The 12,607-nt window shown below is 38.6% G+C and overlaps 1 protein-coding gene across 1 annotated transcript in view; it reads left to right on the forward strand.

The window, feature by feature from the left end:
* The window catches only part of LOC111326083 (dynein axonemal heavy chain 12), an 85,033-nt gene extending 74,245 nt beyond the window's left edge, over positions 1-10,788 (forward strand). Inside the window, exons 70-92 of the mRNA XM_088732278.1 lie at positions 44-76; positions 317-489; positions 1,080-1,220; positions 1,634-1,703; positions 1,828-1,916; positions 2,097-2,241; positions 3,149-3,299; positions 3,488-3,561; positions 3,877-4,056; positions 4,351-4,491; positions 4,758-4,895; positions 4,964-5,061; positions 5,960-6,095; positions 6,177-6,260; positions 6,470-6,574; positions 7,200-7,303; positions 7,382-7,493; positions 8,087-8,179; positions 8,411-8,470; positions 9,038-9,115; positions 9,835-9,926; positions 10,007-10,074; positions 10,459-10,788. Of these exons, the coding sequence (XP_088588404.1) occupies positions 44-76; positions 317-489; positions 1,080-1,220; positions 1,634-1,703; positions 1,828-1,916; positions 2,097-2,241; positions 3,149-3,299; positions 3,488-3,561; positions 3,877-4,056; positions 4,351-4,491; positions 4,758-4,895; positions 4,964-5,061; positions 5,960-6,095; positions 6,177-6,260; positions 6,470-6,574; positions 7,200-7,303; positions 7,382-7,493; positions 8,087-8,179; positions 8,411-8,470; positions 9,038-9,115; positions 9,835-9,926; positions 10,007-10,074; positions 10,459-10,649 (2,556 nt within the window). The 3' untranslated portion in view covers positions 10,650-10,788. The remainder of the gene's footprint in view (positions 1-43; positions 77-316; positions 490-1,079; positions 1,221-1,633; positions 1,704-1,827; positions 1,917-2,096; positions 2,242-3,148; positions 3,300-3,487; positions 3,562-3,876; positions 4,057-4,350; positions 4,492-4,757; positions 4,896-4,963; positions 5,062-5,959; positions 6,096-6,176; positions 6,261-6,469; positions 6,575-7,199; positions 7,304-7,381; positions 7,494-8,086; positions 8,180-8,410; positions 8,471-9,037; positions 9,116-9,834; positions 9,927-10,006; positions 10,075-10,458) is intronic.
* The last annotated feature ends 1,819 nt before the right edge of the window (positions 10,789-12,607 follow it).

Raw genomic sequence — 12,607 nt, forward strand, 5'->3', positions numbered from 1 at the left:
TTACTAATGAAGTAAAACTGAATGAAGTATAAATTACTTGCAGGTACTCTCGGATGAGATCTCAAAGAAGCAGAAGGTAAGTAGATCTCAATTTAAGGCTGATAAAGAGTTCTTTATTACCAGTAGTGGTAGTACTTTTACTGTTAATTCCAGTTACAGTTATAAGATAGTTATCACTAACAAAAGAATCGGTAGCAGGCTGTGCCATCAGACAGAGAGGCATTTGCTCCTCTTTTATCTATATTCAATCGTTGTTAGTCGCGTCTAAGAGAAGGGTAAATTACGTACTTCTATTAAACAATTGTATTTTGATTAGATCGCAGAGGAGACCGAAACTAAGATTAATGAGTCACGACGTGGATACAACCCGATAGCAGCACATGCGTCAGTTCTGTTCTTCTCTATAACTGATTTACCAAATATTGATCCCATGTACCAGTCGTCGCTTACTTGGTTTGTTAATCTCTTCCTTAACTCCATACATGACAGGTTTGTATATTTTGAATGCTGTGGAATAATTCATGTCGTTAAAGAGACATTTTTTAGAGAAAAATCCCCAATCTTTCCTTTCTTATTTCCACATGTAGCCTTCCTTTCCTTATAGCAAGATAAGATATCGTTTCGTTGTTTTCTGATAATGGAAATGTCAGTGTTTTGACGGCGGCTTCTTTTTTCAGAAATAATCAGAGATTCAGTCAGCCACGTCACAGCCAACGATGTGATGTGGCTGACTGAATCTCTAAATATTTCTGGCAGTTTTTATGCAGTTCAGAGATTTTTTTTTTCTTATTGTTTTGTGCCTTTGATTCTCTATCTTTTATTTAGGAATTTATTTCGTTTTTGTTTCGCATTTTAGGTGATACCTGGCGAAAACCTTAACTTTTCTTAATCACAATGCACACTCGCTCCATCATTTTCATCCACAATGTAAACTCTTTGAGATGTAATTACGCTTTAAAGCAAATATTACCACAAAAAGCCAAGCTGTATGCACATTCTTGTAATTTTTTGTAAAGTTTTATCCATTTTGGCTACCTCTAGTCGATGTGTGCTGATCTTTGTTTTCCTTTTCATTCCAGCAACAAATCGAAGATCCTGGAGCGTCGATTGCGCTACCTGAGTGACCACTTTACCTACAATCTCTACTGCAACGTGTGTCGATCGCTTTTTGAAAAAGACAAACTTCTTTTCTCTTTTGTGTTATGCTGCAACATTCTGAAGTAAGCTGGACGTTCAATATTGAATGTTGCTAATTTAACTTAATAAGGTCCTACGTAGATGTAAGAGTTTCGCGACCGAGGAGCGATACATTGAAACTGACTTGATCTGTAACCACGTTTTTATCGTCACATGCAGTGTTAAAACATCCTCACTTTTATAAATGAGACCTGAAAAACATTTTGATTGTAGTTCGATCTCAAAACTTGTAAAGCCGTGTTTCTTTTCGTTGCAAAGTGATATCTCGCTGTCATCAGCGTCGGCAGTGAACTCTTCTCTGAGACTGCTTGCCTTCCCAGTGGGTCTGGAACATTTACTGTGTAGCGTTTTTTACCAACATATTCTATGTTCATTTCGTTCTTGTGTCACCACTCGAAATGATTATTAAACAATTTAATATTGATTTTGATCACAGCTCAAAGAATGAGATGGATATGGAAGAATTCATGTTTTTCTTGACTGGTGGAGTAGGCCTGGAAAACAAGGTAAAATGCAGTCAATCAAATACATATTTTTTCAGCTTAATTTCGCTTTGGAAAAGGGATATGTTGTCTCTCGGCATTGATTCATTGTCAAGGCTTTTTCATTTAAACGTTTGTTATTTTTCAGCTGGAAAACCCAGATCCTTCTTGGTTGTCAGATAAAGCTTGGGATGAACTTTGTCGAATGTGTGACTTGCGCGGCTTCAAGGATTTTAGGTTTGTGAACGCATATAACTGTATTGATGAAAGTTTCTCTTTTCCAAAAAAGGCAAAACCGTTTGTGTGGATAAAAAAGGAAAATGATGTGGAGTTCAATTAAAGGCATGGATAGTGAAAACTCGGGCTAAACCCGAAAAGTTGTTCTTCTTTGTACTAGTGAAACGTTTTACTTTACAGAAAAAGTTTTGTTGGTAATACACACGAGTGGCGCAAGATTTATGATAGTAAAGAACCTCACCGAGCTCCTTTTCCAGCTCCATGGTCTGAACAACTAACTGATTTCCAGAAGATGATGGTTATTAGGTGCCTCCGGCCTGACAAGGTAATGACCAGCCATGCAAAGATTACCGAACTTCCATGATTTAGATAAACAAAAATAGAAAATCTGAAAGAAATCTTTAAAAACAGAAAAAACAAACTGCAAATGTTTAAGTTGATTTTATAATGATTTTGGGCGGTCAATAGCGAGAGCATATAGGAAGTAAAAAATGTAGCAAAAGATTCGAAAACAATACGCCTTTTAGGGAGACAAACTACACGTGGAAACATATTAAGAGATTTAGCTCAGCGTTTCCGTGAAACGTGAACGTTAAGAGTAACCACGTGACCAAAAGTAGATAAAGTTTATGTTAAATATTCTTTAAATGCCGCACTTTTCTTCAGCCGACGGCTGCAAGAGCTCACGTTCACTAGGACGGCTTCTAGTCCATTCCAAAGTAGCGTCACCTGAGCTTACGCGAAGCCAAACAGTAAGGTTCACGCTCTGTAACGTAAAACGAGAAAGGACTAGTTCACGTTTTTCGTTTTACATAAACTCGGCGCTAAATCTCTGTACTGTTAAGGTTGTGTCTATCTGGCATTACAGATTGTTGCTGAATTATACGCACATTTTTGGTAGTTCTTACTTATGATCTATTGATGCATCGATGACGGCACCATGAACGATGTTTGTTTCTTCTGAAAAACGAAGAGAATCTATTTTTCCGTGTGTCTGTCCAGTAAGTGATCACAGAGGACGTCAAAAAAAATTGTTAACAGTGATACGCTCGCGCCTTACATGCCACTTTTTCGTTCTTACCACATTTTAACGTCATCTCTGATCTGTTACTGAACAGACTCACAGCAGCTTGATATTTATTTATTAATTATGAGCTTCGAGCACCTAATTTATCAGAGTATTCCTTCTCAGCTTCATCTGAACCCGTCTAACGATACTTCATTGTACGTAGGTTGTGCCACTTGTAACGAATTTCGTGGAAGATAAGCTTGGAAGTAAATTTGTGCAGCCTCCACCATTTGACTTGGCCAAGAGCTACGTTGATTCCAATTCATGTGCCCCACTTATTTTTGTATTATCTCCTGGAGCTGATCCCATGGCAGGTTTGTGACTTTATGTTATTGGTCATTTTGAATTATATAACTGGCTCTCCGCGTTAGCTTTTATAAGTCAAAGACTATGATCTGTCTGTCAGTCAGACTATGCATTCTTTCGTCAATTATTGACTCAATTTATTTCTTTATTTTATTTATGTGTGGACGTAAAATTGAAAACCATGTTATCGTTTTAGGCCTGATGAAGTTTGCAGCAGATAAAGGTTTCAGTGGGGACAGATTTAATGCCATTTCCCTCGGACAAGGACAGGTATTTCTTTCGCATTAAATACTTTTCAACATTGGCATGTAGTCAAAGTATTTTCGTGGATTAGGTTCCCTTTTTAATCAATTTTCTTATAACCGTCAATCTTTCTTTTTTATTTTACATCTTGCTTAAAGAGCAATCAGGCAATTTACCTGTTTTTGCTTTTAGTTCTTGCTAGGTATTGAGGACATTTTCGTTGGCTGTTTTTCGCCTTAGAGATTAGTTTTGGTTGGGTTTCTCGACACTCAATCGAAATGCACCTTAGCCCACTTTATCTTGAGGAAGGTATGAATTTAACGCATGCGTAATGCTTTTTAGGGGCCTGTTGCCGCTCGTCTTATAGAAAATGCAATCAAGGATGGAACCTGGGTTGTGTTACAAAACTGTCATTTAGCAGTGTCGTGGATGACTTCACTAGAGAAGATCTGCGAAGACTTGTCTCCAGACAACACTCATCAAGACTTTAGGTTGTGGCTTACAAGTTATCCCTCCGATAAGGTAACATGGAAAGTCATTTATTACCGTACCTAATGGAAGTAGTAGCAGCAACTCTAGGGTAGTGCTAACGAATATCGAAAATGTTTGCGTAGTTCACTATTTGTAGTCGGTACGAACTTTCCTCTTTTCCACGCTTATCACAAATGGCCAACATTATCTTTGTTCGACAGCTCAGCTCAAATTTGCAAACTTTCAGATGTTATTTCTGCATCTCTAACTCTCCAGAGCTCCAGTTTCGCAGCGTCTCCATTAGTCAGTGATGACTCCCATAACTTTGAATTGTTTACTGGTTAGTTTCCAGTTACTGTCCTTCAAAATGGTGTAAAGATGACAAATGAGCCTCCAACAGGATTGCGTCAGAATCTCTTGCAGTCCTATCTTTCTGATCCAATATCTGATGAAGAGTTCTTCAGTGGTTGTGGGGCTAAATCTGCGGTAAGCCAATAAGACTTGAGAATTTCCTTATACAGCTGTGTTTGAGCCATGAAATGAACTAATGTTAGAGGAAACGTTCCCAGTTAACGTTTCACGCTCAAAATTTTGTGTTGTCGTTGGTCTTTACAATGGAGACTATAAAACTTGTGGCGTTGTGATGAGGTAACAAGGTTCTTTTTTTAAGGAAAAATCAGCCTTGAACATATTTTAGGTACATGTATCACCTGGACGATCCATTTCAAGCCTTGTATTTTTTCCCGATTTAGGTCTGGGAGAAGCTCTTGTTTGGTTTGTGTTTCTTCCACGCTTTGGTTCAGGAAAGACGAAAGTTTGGACCCTTGGGCTGGAACATTCCGTATGGTTTCAACGAGTCCGACTTGAGAATCAGCGTTAGACAATTACAGGTTTGTACAGTGAAAATCAAGAAAACTTGTAACTTGCTTGTACGTTACCAATGCTTTTGTTCTCTCAGATGTTTATCAATGAGTACGAAGAAATTCCATTTGACGCCATCACTTATTTGACTGGGGAGTGTAACTACGGAGGCAGAGTTACTGATGACAACGACAGGTCTGTAATGAAATTCTTTCCTAAAAATGCCAATGACTGCCACACGATAATAACCTACAGGCTTGTGTGGATTTACCAGACGTTCTCATAAATATTTATACGCTTATAATGTTGGTTCATGCTTGGCGAGGTCTGGTTGCACGAGGCCGTAAGAGACACAACCGAGAGCAACTCTATCTAATAACTTTTATAATTGCTATCATTATCATTATTGTTGTTGTTGTTTTGACAGATAGTTAACAACTATTCAACGAAGTGGAGGTGGTTAGTGGTGGATATTTACCGAGCCGCGAAGCGGCAAGGTAAATATCCACCGCTAACCACCGACACTGAAGTGAATAGTTGTTTTAGTATATACTAAAACAGTGAGATAATATACACCACCGTCGTTAATTTGAGTGATTTCTTCCCTTGTCACGGATGCAAACCGGGACGCCATTTTTTCCTGAGTTGTTCGGAGGTAAATAGCAAAGGATATTCGGAGTTTGACTAGCCAATCAGAGCGCGCCTTCAACGCTATCCACTGTTTTAGTATGTACTAATTGTATTTATGGCCGAAGAAGACAATAAGTGGGTGACAATTTCTTTGCTAGTTTCTTCCATTCTGTCGCTGGCAACTGCAACTCACGGCCAAAGTGGACGGGGATTATACTGCAAAATACAGCTGCATGAATCATGTTATGTATGCACAGCCTAACATAAAGATTTACACCTTGATGGCACTATAGGAATTAGATAGGACAAACGCACACGCTTTGTTATAAAGAAAGATACAATCCATTTGTCACTTATCGTAGTAAATAAGCGGCAGTTATTAACTAATTAAAAAATGTTAAGCAATTTATACAAGGATCATCATAGTTTTTAACTGTTTTTTTTTTTTTTTGGGCGAATTCAGACGGTGCCTTATGAGTATCTTGGCAGACTTCTACACCTCAGAGATTGTACATGATCCTAAGTACAAGTTTTCACAAAGTGGTACTTACTACGCTCCTCCAAAAAGTTCCTACGATCAATATGTTGAGTTTATAAAGGTAAATTCTTATCTATAATAGTGTTGAAGATTAAATAGTATTTAGCCTAAGCGATTAACTGAAACCCCTTGTTTATTGTAGGAACTTCCCTTATCCCAGACTCCCGAAGTTTTTGGGATGCACGACAATGTGGATATTTCCAAGGAGCTACAGGAAACCAAACAGGTTTGTTACTCATTTTGTGAGGGTGCGACAGATCTAAAGTGTAACTGTAAGCTCGTGTAGAGACATATTAATTCCTTCGCTTATAGCGAAGTGAATTAGGTGACAACTCTAGGCAGGCTGAATTGAGATAAAGCATACATTTTAACTTGATTTCAACCGTCGAATTATTTAAGTGTTATCGTAGTGAAAAATGTTTTATGAATCAACAGCTGTTTGACTCCGTATTGCTGACTCAGTCACAAAGTGGCGAAGGAGGGGCTGGCAAAAAGTCCGATGACATATTGTTGGAGATTGCTAAGGACATCTTGTCCAAAGTAAGTATTCACAGAGCATGAAAATTTGGAACACCCAATGATTAACACACTGGAAATTGGATCAAATAGTGCACTAGATGATAATATCACTAAGAAAAAGAGCTTTTTCAAGAAATTTTCTTAAGCCTGAATGTTCTCTATCGCGTAAATCGATTTAAAAAATTATGTTCACTGTAGTGATTCGCATAATGGGACCCTTTTGAGAGTTTTTCATTGCCATCTACGCGTTCTTTATTAAACCAAGTTACATCCTGAAGATAAGATTGTCTTAACGATCATGTATAAACATGGAAGAAATTTCAATGCGACAGTGATATCAATTAAAAGTTATCTTAGTCGACATTTTTCCTCGATTTCTCTTTTTCTTTCGCTTTGAAGGTAAAAGACAAAATGACAAATACTGCTCCAACAGGAAAAGCAACTGTATATGCCTTCAATTCCGGGAAATTTGGATTTTCTACCAGCTCTTAAAATTGTAGTTCCTTTCTTATCTTTTGCGGAGAATTTCCAGATATTGGCAAGGCAACAGTCAGAGAGCATCCTTTGAGTTGAGCGAGAAAAGATATGGAAATTCGGAAACCTTTAGAGAGACTAAAATTCATTATTCCCTTGATAATGTTTTCAGCTCCCTAAGAATTATGACTTGGAGGTGGCGCTGAAGAAATATCCAGTCACATACGAAGAGAGTATGAACACTGTGCTGGTTCAAGAAATGGAGCGATTTAACAAGTAAGTCGGTCTCTTGTACTTTGCTGGCGCTCTGGAAGGTAAGGGTTTGAGTTGTTTCTTTGTATGTTGTGTTTTCAGGTTGATGTCAATAATCAGGACAAGTTTGCAAAATCTTCAGAAGGCTATAAAAGGCTTGGTGGTTATGTCATCAGATCTGGAGGCATTGGCGAGCAGCTTGCTAGTGGGAAAAGTGAGTCAGGAAGTCATCCTCAAACCGTGAATGCAAATGTTCATTGGCAAATTCTCTCTGCTAAATATACACGTACACCACCGATAACTCTTCTCGCGCTAGTGGTACTTGCGTTTGAAAGTTTGCATAGTGATTAGCCGAGTTGAAGGAATTATATTTGCAACTCGAAGCGGAACTCACATTTTACTAATTTGAAGGACTTTTCAAAGTTCTTTGTGCTTCTAGACTGGTTCTTTTTAAAAACTACGGAACAGTATTGCGGTGATATTTTTTGAGCAGTGTGATATGAGCTATTGTTAGTGCTCCAGTCAGTATCAAGGCACGCGACAAAGTAGTCTCCTTCGCAGCCGTCTTTCGGGATGTCACGCAACGCTCTCCCTCGAGGGAGCGTTGCGTGACATCCCGAAAGACGGCTGCGAAGGAGACTAGCGACTAAGTGGATAAGAAACTGATATGAATAGGACTGTCGTTATAAAAGTTTACGCAAAGTGTTTTTGACCAAGTGAGTTTTGGTATTTGTTTTTGTTTGTTTATTTTTGTATGTTTGTTTTTGTTTATTTTTGTTTGTTTGTTTACTTGTTTTTTTTATGTAGGTACCCGAGATGTGGATGAAGAGATCTTATCCCTCTTTAAAACCTCTCGGAAGTTACATCAATGACTTTCTCGCCAGACTCAAGTTTTTACAGGTATTAAGTTTGGAAAACAAACTATTCAGCGTATATTTGTTTTCTCGGAAATTGCCTAAATGGGAAAGTAAAGTGGACATTGCTTATTTTGAATTTAAATCTCAGTTAAAATCAAAGGTGAATGTACATTTTGAAATTTTGAGTATCTTGGCAATATTTAGAAGAATAAAGTTATGTTTACAACTTTGCTGGATTCGAAAAGTACTAAGCTGTTGATGATATCCTCCATAGGACTGGTTCGACAATGGAAAACCAGTTGTTTTCTGGATATCCGGGTTCTTCTTTACACAGGTACTGTGAAGTTTCTCAGTTATTTGTTGTAAGTGTTTTATGTTTGTGAATATAAATACATGCTCTTTAGCATATAATTGTGCAGGTGATGGACTGCGTAATATGGCAACCTAGAGAGCTTTTTGTCATTTGGTTACGAGCGTACTAAGGAATGCATCCGAAATCCCTTGGTAGAAAAACCAAGAGTACTTTGTAATATTAGAGCATGCCGCCCTTTGGTGAGTGTAGAAGATGCCTGCATGATTTATCCCTTATTCTGAGGAGCACAGAGAACTGACCACGAAGCAAAGATCATGAGAATGATTTTGTAGCCAGAGGATGATCAAGAAACTCGCTGAATGTCAGCCTATTTTTTCAAGTTGCTTACCACGTGATTCTCTTTATTTCTTAACAAAATTTAATTCCCTTGGAACTCTCAACCCCCTATATAATATTCCTCTTTAAATTTTAAACTAACAAACCTGAGAGCTGGTTTATTCTTTTGGCTTGGGAATCTTTCATCTACAGGAGTAGTTGCTGACATTTAAGTTAGTAACAACCTTTATTATTTGTTTACCCCCTTTCCAGGCTTTCTTGACTGGTGCAAAGCAGAATTATGCAAGGAAGTACACTATACCGATTGACCTGCTGGGCTTTGAGTTTGAAGTGAGTTTCACAATGATTCGAACTTGTATAAAGGCGCCATATGAATGTCTCGGGTTCTCTAAAATGATGCCCATGAATTGCAATACAAGAAGAAGAGTGTATCCGAGTTGTCGCCCTTACTTGAGCGTTGGTTATGCAATTTTGGGCTAAAATCTTCTAACATTTGTTGTTTATGTTTATTTATGTATTCATTTTTAAGTTTTTCACAACAGTTTCAGGGGTTTTTGGCCTAATGAATTTCAATGGTACAGCCCGAGTAGATCCAGTCAAGCATCTTTGCTATGTAATTGGATGTATTTGGGCTGAAACGATATACTTGAGCGACCCCATTTCTGCGTCAGCGCTACTTTTTTTAACTCTTACCCGGACTATTTGTACAACGCTGACTCGTCCGCGGAATTCTGCAAAGAGAAAGCACGAAATATGATGAGAAAACAGAAAGGGATAGTGTTGGGTCGGATGTCCTCCCTTCCTGCCACCCTTTCTCTTCCCTTTGTTAGCGCCGCATCTGTTTTGGAGACGACCGAGGACGAGTTAGTGCTTGATAGACGACTTGATGTACAGGCTCTCACCAATAGCGTGTGCAATATGGACGCCCACCAGGAACGGTTCCGACCGTCTTCTGAGGTGACGAATTTCAGCGGAGAGTTAGTGTTCCGCAGGCAAAATACCGGCAATATTTGATCTAAGCTGAATTTTCACCGTTACGTTCTCTTTAGGTTCTTTCTGGAGACACGGCAGAAAAGCCACCTAAAGATGGAGTTTATGTACACGGTTTATTTTTGGAGGGCGCTCGGTGGGATCGTAAGAGGTTTGTGAGAACAATAAAATTTTCTCCTGGTTCAGCTTACGACTTTAAATTGCACTAATAAACACTCGATTGTTTTACAGAGGATTGATCGGTGAGTCATTGCCAAAGATTCTCCATGACACGATACCAGTTATATGGGTGAAACCAGGTAAGATATTGTACAGTGTGTATAGAGGATACGAAAAATAGGAAGTGCATACTTTGTTTTCAAATTTCATACAATGAATAATTCGTACGGACGTTCGAAATCCTCCCATGTTCACCTGTGATTTGGATTTTATTGTTATCAGAAAACGATCACCTCAATTTAAACAGGGAAAAATATTGAAAGTTTCTGTAATGAAGACCAAAGCATCGCTACGAGCTTTTGCCACTATGCGGAAACTGGGGAGGTGTCTTGCCGGCTAAGAAGTTCAGCATTCGTACATTAGGCCAGAAGTTTCTTGGTGCTGTATCAGTAGTAAATGTCAAGTTAAAGTTAGCTTTGCTAATTGTTACATGAACCCTAGCACATTTGTGTGTTTTTTTTTAGGTAAAATTGCCGATTTTAAAGATAGGCAGGAGTACAAGTGCCCAGTGTATAAGACAAGTGAAAGAAGAGGAACTCTATCAACGACGGGCCACTCGACCAATTATGTGATGCCAGTGATGTTACCTACTGACAAGCCTCAGAATCACTGGATCAAGAGAGGCGTTGCACTGCTTTGCCAACTCGATGATTAATTGCGAATCCCACTTGTCAATTCGAAATCGAGTTCGAGAGCAAAATGTAAGATATTCAAAAAATTGTGTAAATGATACTAGTTTTGTTGACATAATTCTTCCGCTTAACTTGAATAAAGCTGTCAGTTTGTTTGAAAAATATGGCCTTTCTTTATTAGTATTCATTAACAATTTTGATTTCAATCTTGTGAGCTCCTTGGAAACAAAAGAGTGGAACACCTATGTAAACATTTCAGCTGTACGATGATTGCAGAAGATGAATTCCTGTATTTCTTAACATACAAATTGTCGAACTCCTAGACTAGACAGAGAATCAAAAGCACTCCATAGCCATTGTGGTAACTGTGAGTGCTCTCAGCTGTTGGCAAAAATGAAACCTGTAAGCCGGATGAAAGCGATAAGCTTGGTTAATCTGGAGCGCTTAAGTGATTTTTTAGTTTATTTCTGTCCCTAATACTACATGCCAAGCATTTGCAAAGGTTGCTACTGTGACTTGTATGATCTGTAAATCTTGAATTACTTCCTACACGGAGGTATCGACATTCTCGAATTTCCTCAAACAGTTTAGTGAGCTCCAGCATGGATAATTTGTTTTTGTCAGTTTTCTTACTTGTAGTGATTTTTGGAAGAGAATCCCTCACTATCTTCCATCTTGCTCTAGCTCTTTGTTTGCCTCCGTCTTCCTCGGTCGCGGTGGTTTTAGGGGAGTTTTCAGGGTTACTAAGTTTCGAATCCTTTCTTTGAGCGTTTATTTTTGGGGATTCGTTTATTTCTTCACTGCTAGTAATCCCCTTTTCTTCAATGCGTGGCAGGGGAATGAAACTAATTCGCCTTGTAGTAACTTCCGTCCTAGATCCTTTGCTATGAACCTGTGAGAGGCCATCGGTTATCGACAGAGTGTCCTGTTGTTTCCTTTCTGATGGAGAAGTAACGGTACTCAACTTTCTGGCTCTGACCCTCTCTTTATCTGTGATCTCGGTGTTATCATGGTTATTTTCGTTTAAGGAACTGCTGTATACCTGCCTGTTATCCCTACTGAATCGCCGGGGCTTATTTTGTTCTTGAAAGAACCTACTGCTGTTGGCTAATGTAATCACCGGTGGCAGAACTTGTGATTTGGATTTCTTTCTTTTCTTTCTATCAATATTCCGATCTTCCGCTATATTTGGCACCTTAGGTGTGGATTTTTCGTCAACAGTCCTGCTTTTTCCGTTATCTCCACTCAAAGTCACTGGTGCCACAGCTTTCACAAACGTGATACGTCGTTTCCTTGTTTTAATCTGTTGGTAAGCGTCGGAATTTGGAGAGCTTTCTAGCTGAGAAGGCTGATCAAACAAGATTGGTGGTACAAGGTTCTGTTTAGCTCTAAGAAACTTTTCTTGTCGTAGAGACCAAGAATTGAAACTTCTCCGTCGTTCCTGTTGTATCGATTTCATCGTGCTTCTTAGATCTGTCTCTTTACTTTTGTTGATACTCACTGCTCGGCGAAGCGAGTTACTTACCCTGTCAAGTGGATCTCTTAGTTCGTTGTTCATTTCTTGTGTCTCATTATCAATCTATTTCAGTTTTCATTCAAGTAATGCCATAGCCGCCCTATTAAGTGACAATAATTGTTTGAATAACTGCTGAGCATAGGACTACCAGTAGATAATCAAAAAAGATAACGAATGCGCTGTCATTAGAGTTTCCTTGTGGATGTGCATAATATGTTTACACAGCTTTAGGCTGGCCTTTACCTCATTTGATTACGTAGTTCATTAAGGTAGGTTGAGGGCTTGATATGCAAATTTGTTACTCGCTCACCCTTGCGTGAACACTTTTGAACGTCATTGTAGATAAGCAATTGATGATATTACATCATCATAATAACAATGATTAGAATTTATGAAGCGCAAGTTACATAAATGTATGATTCAATGCGCTTCATATAAAATAGAAATTGACGTTGATAATGACAG

The sequence above is a fragment of the Stylophora pistillata genome, chromosome 9, assembly GCF_964205215.1.
Source record: "Stylophora pistillata chromosome 9, jaStyPist1.2, whole genome shotgun sequence".
NCBI lineage: Eukaryota > Metazoa > Cnidaria > Anthozoa > Scleractinia > Pocilloporidae > Stylophora > Stylophora pistillata.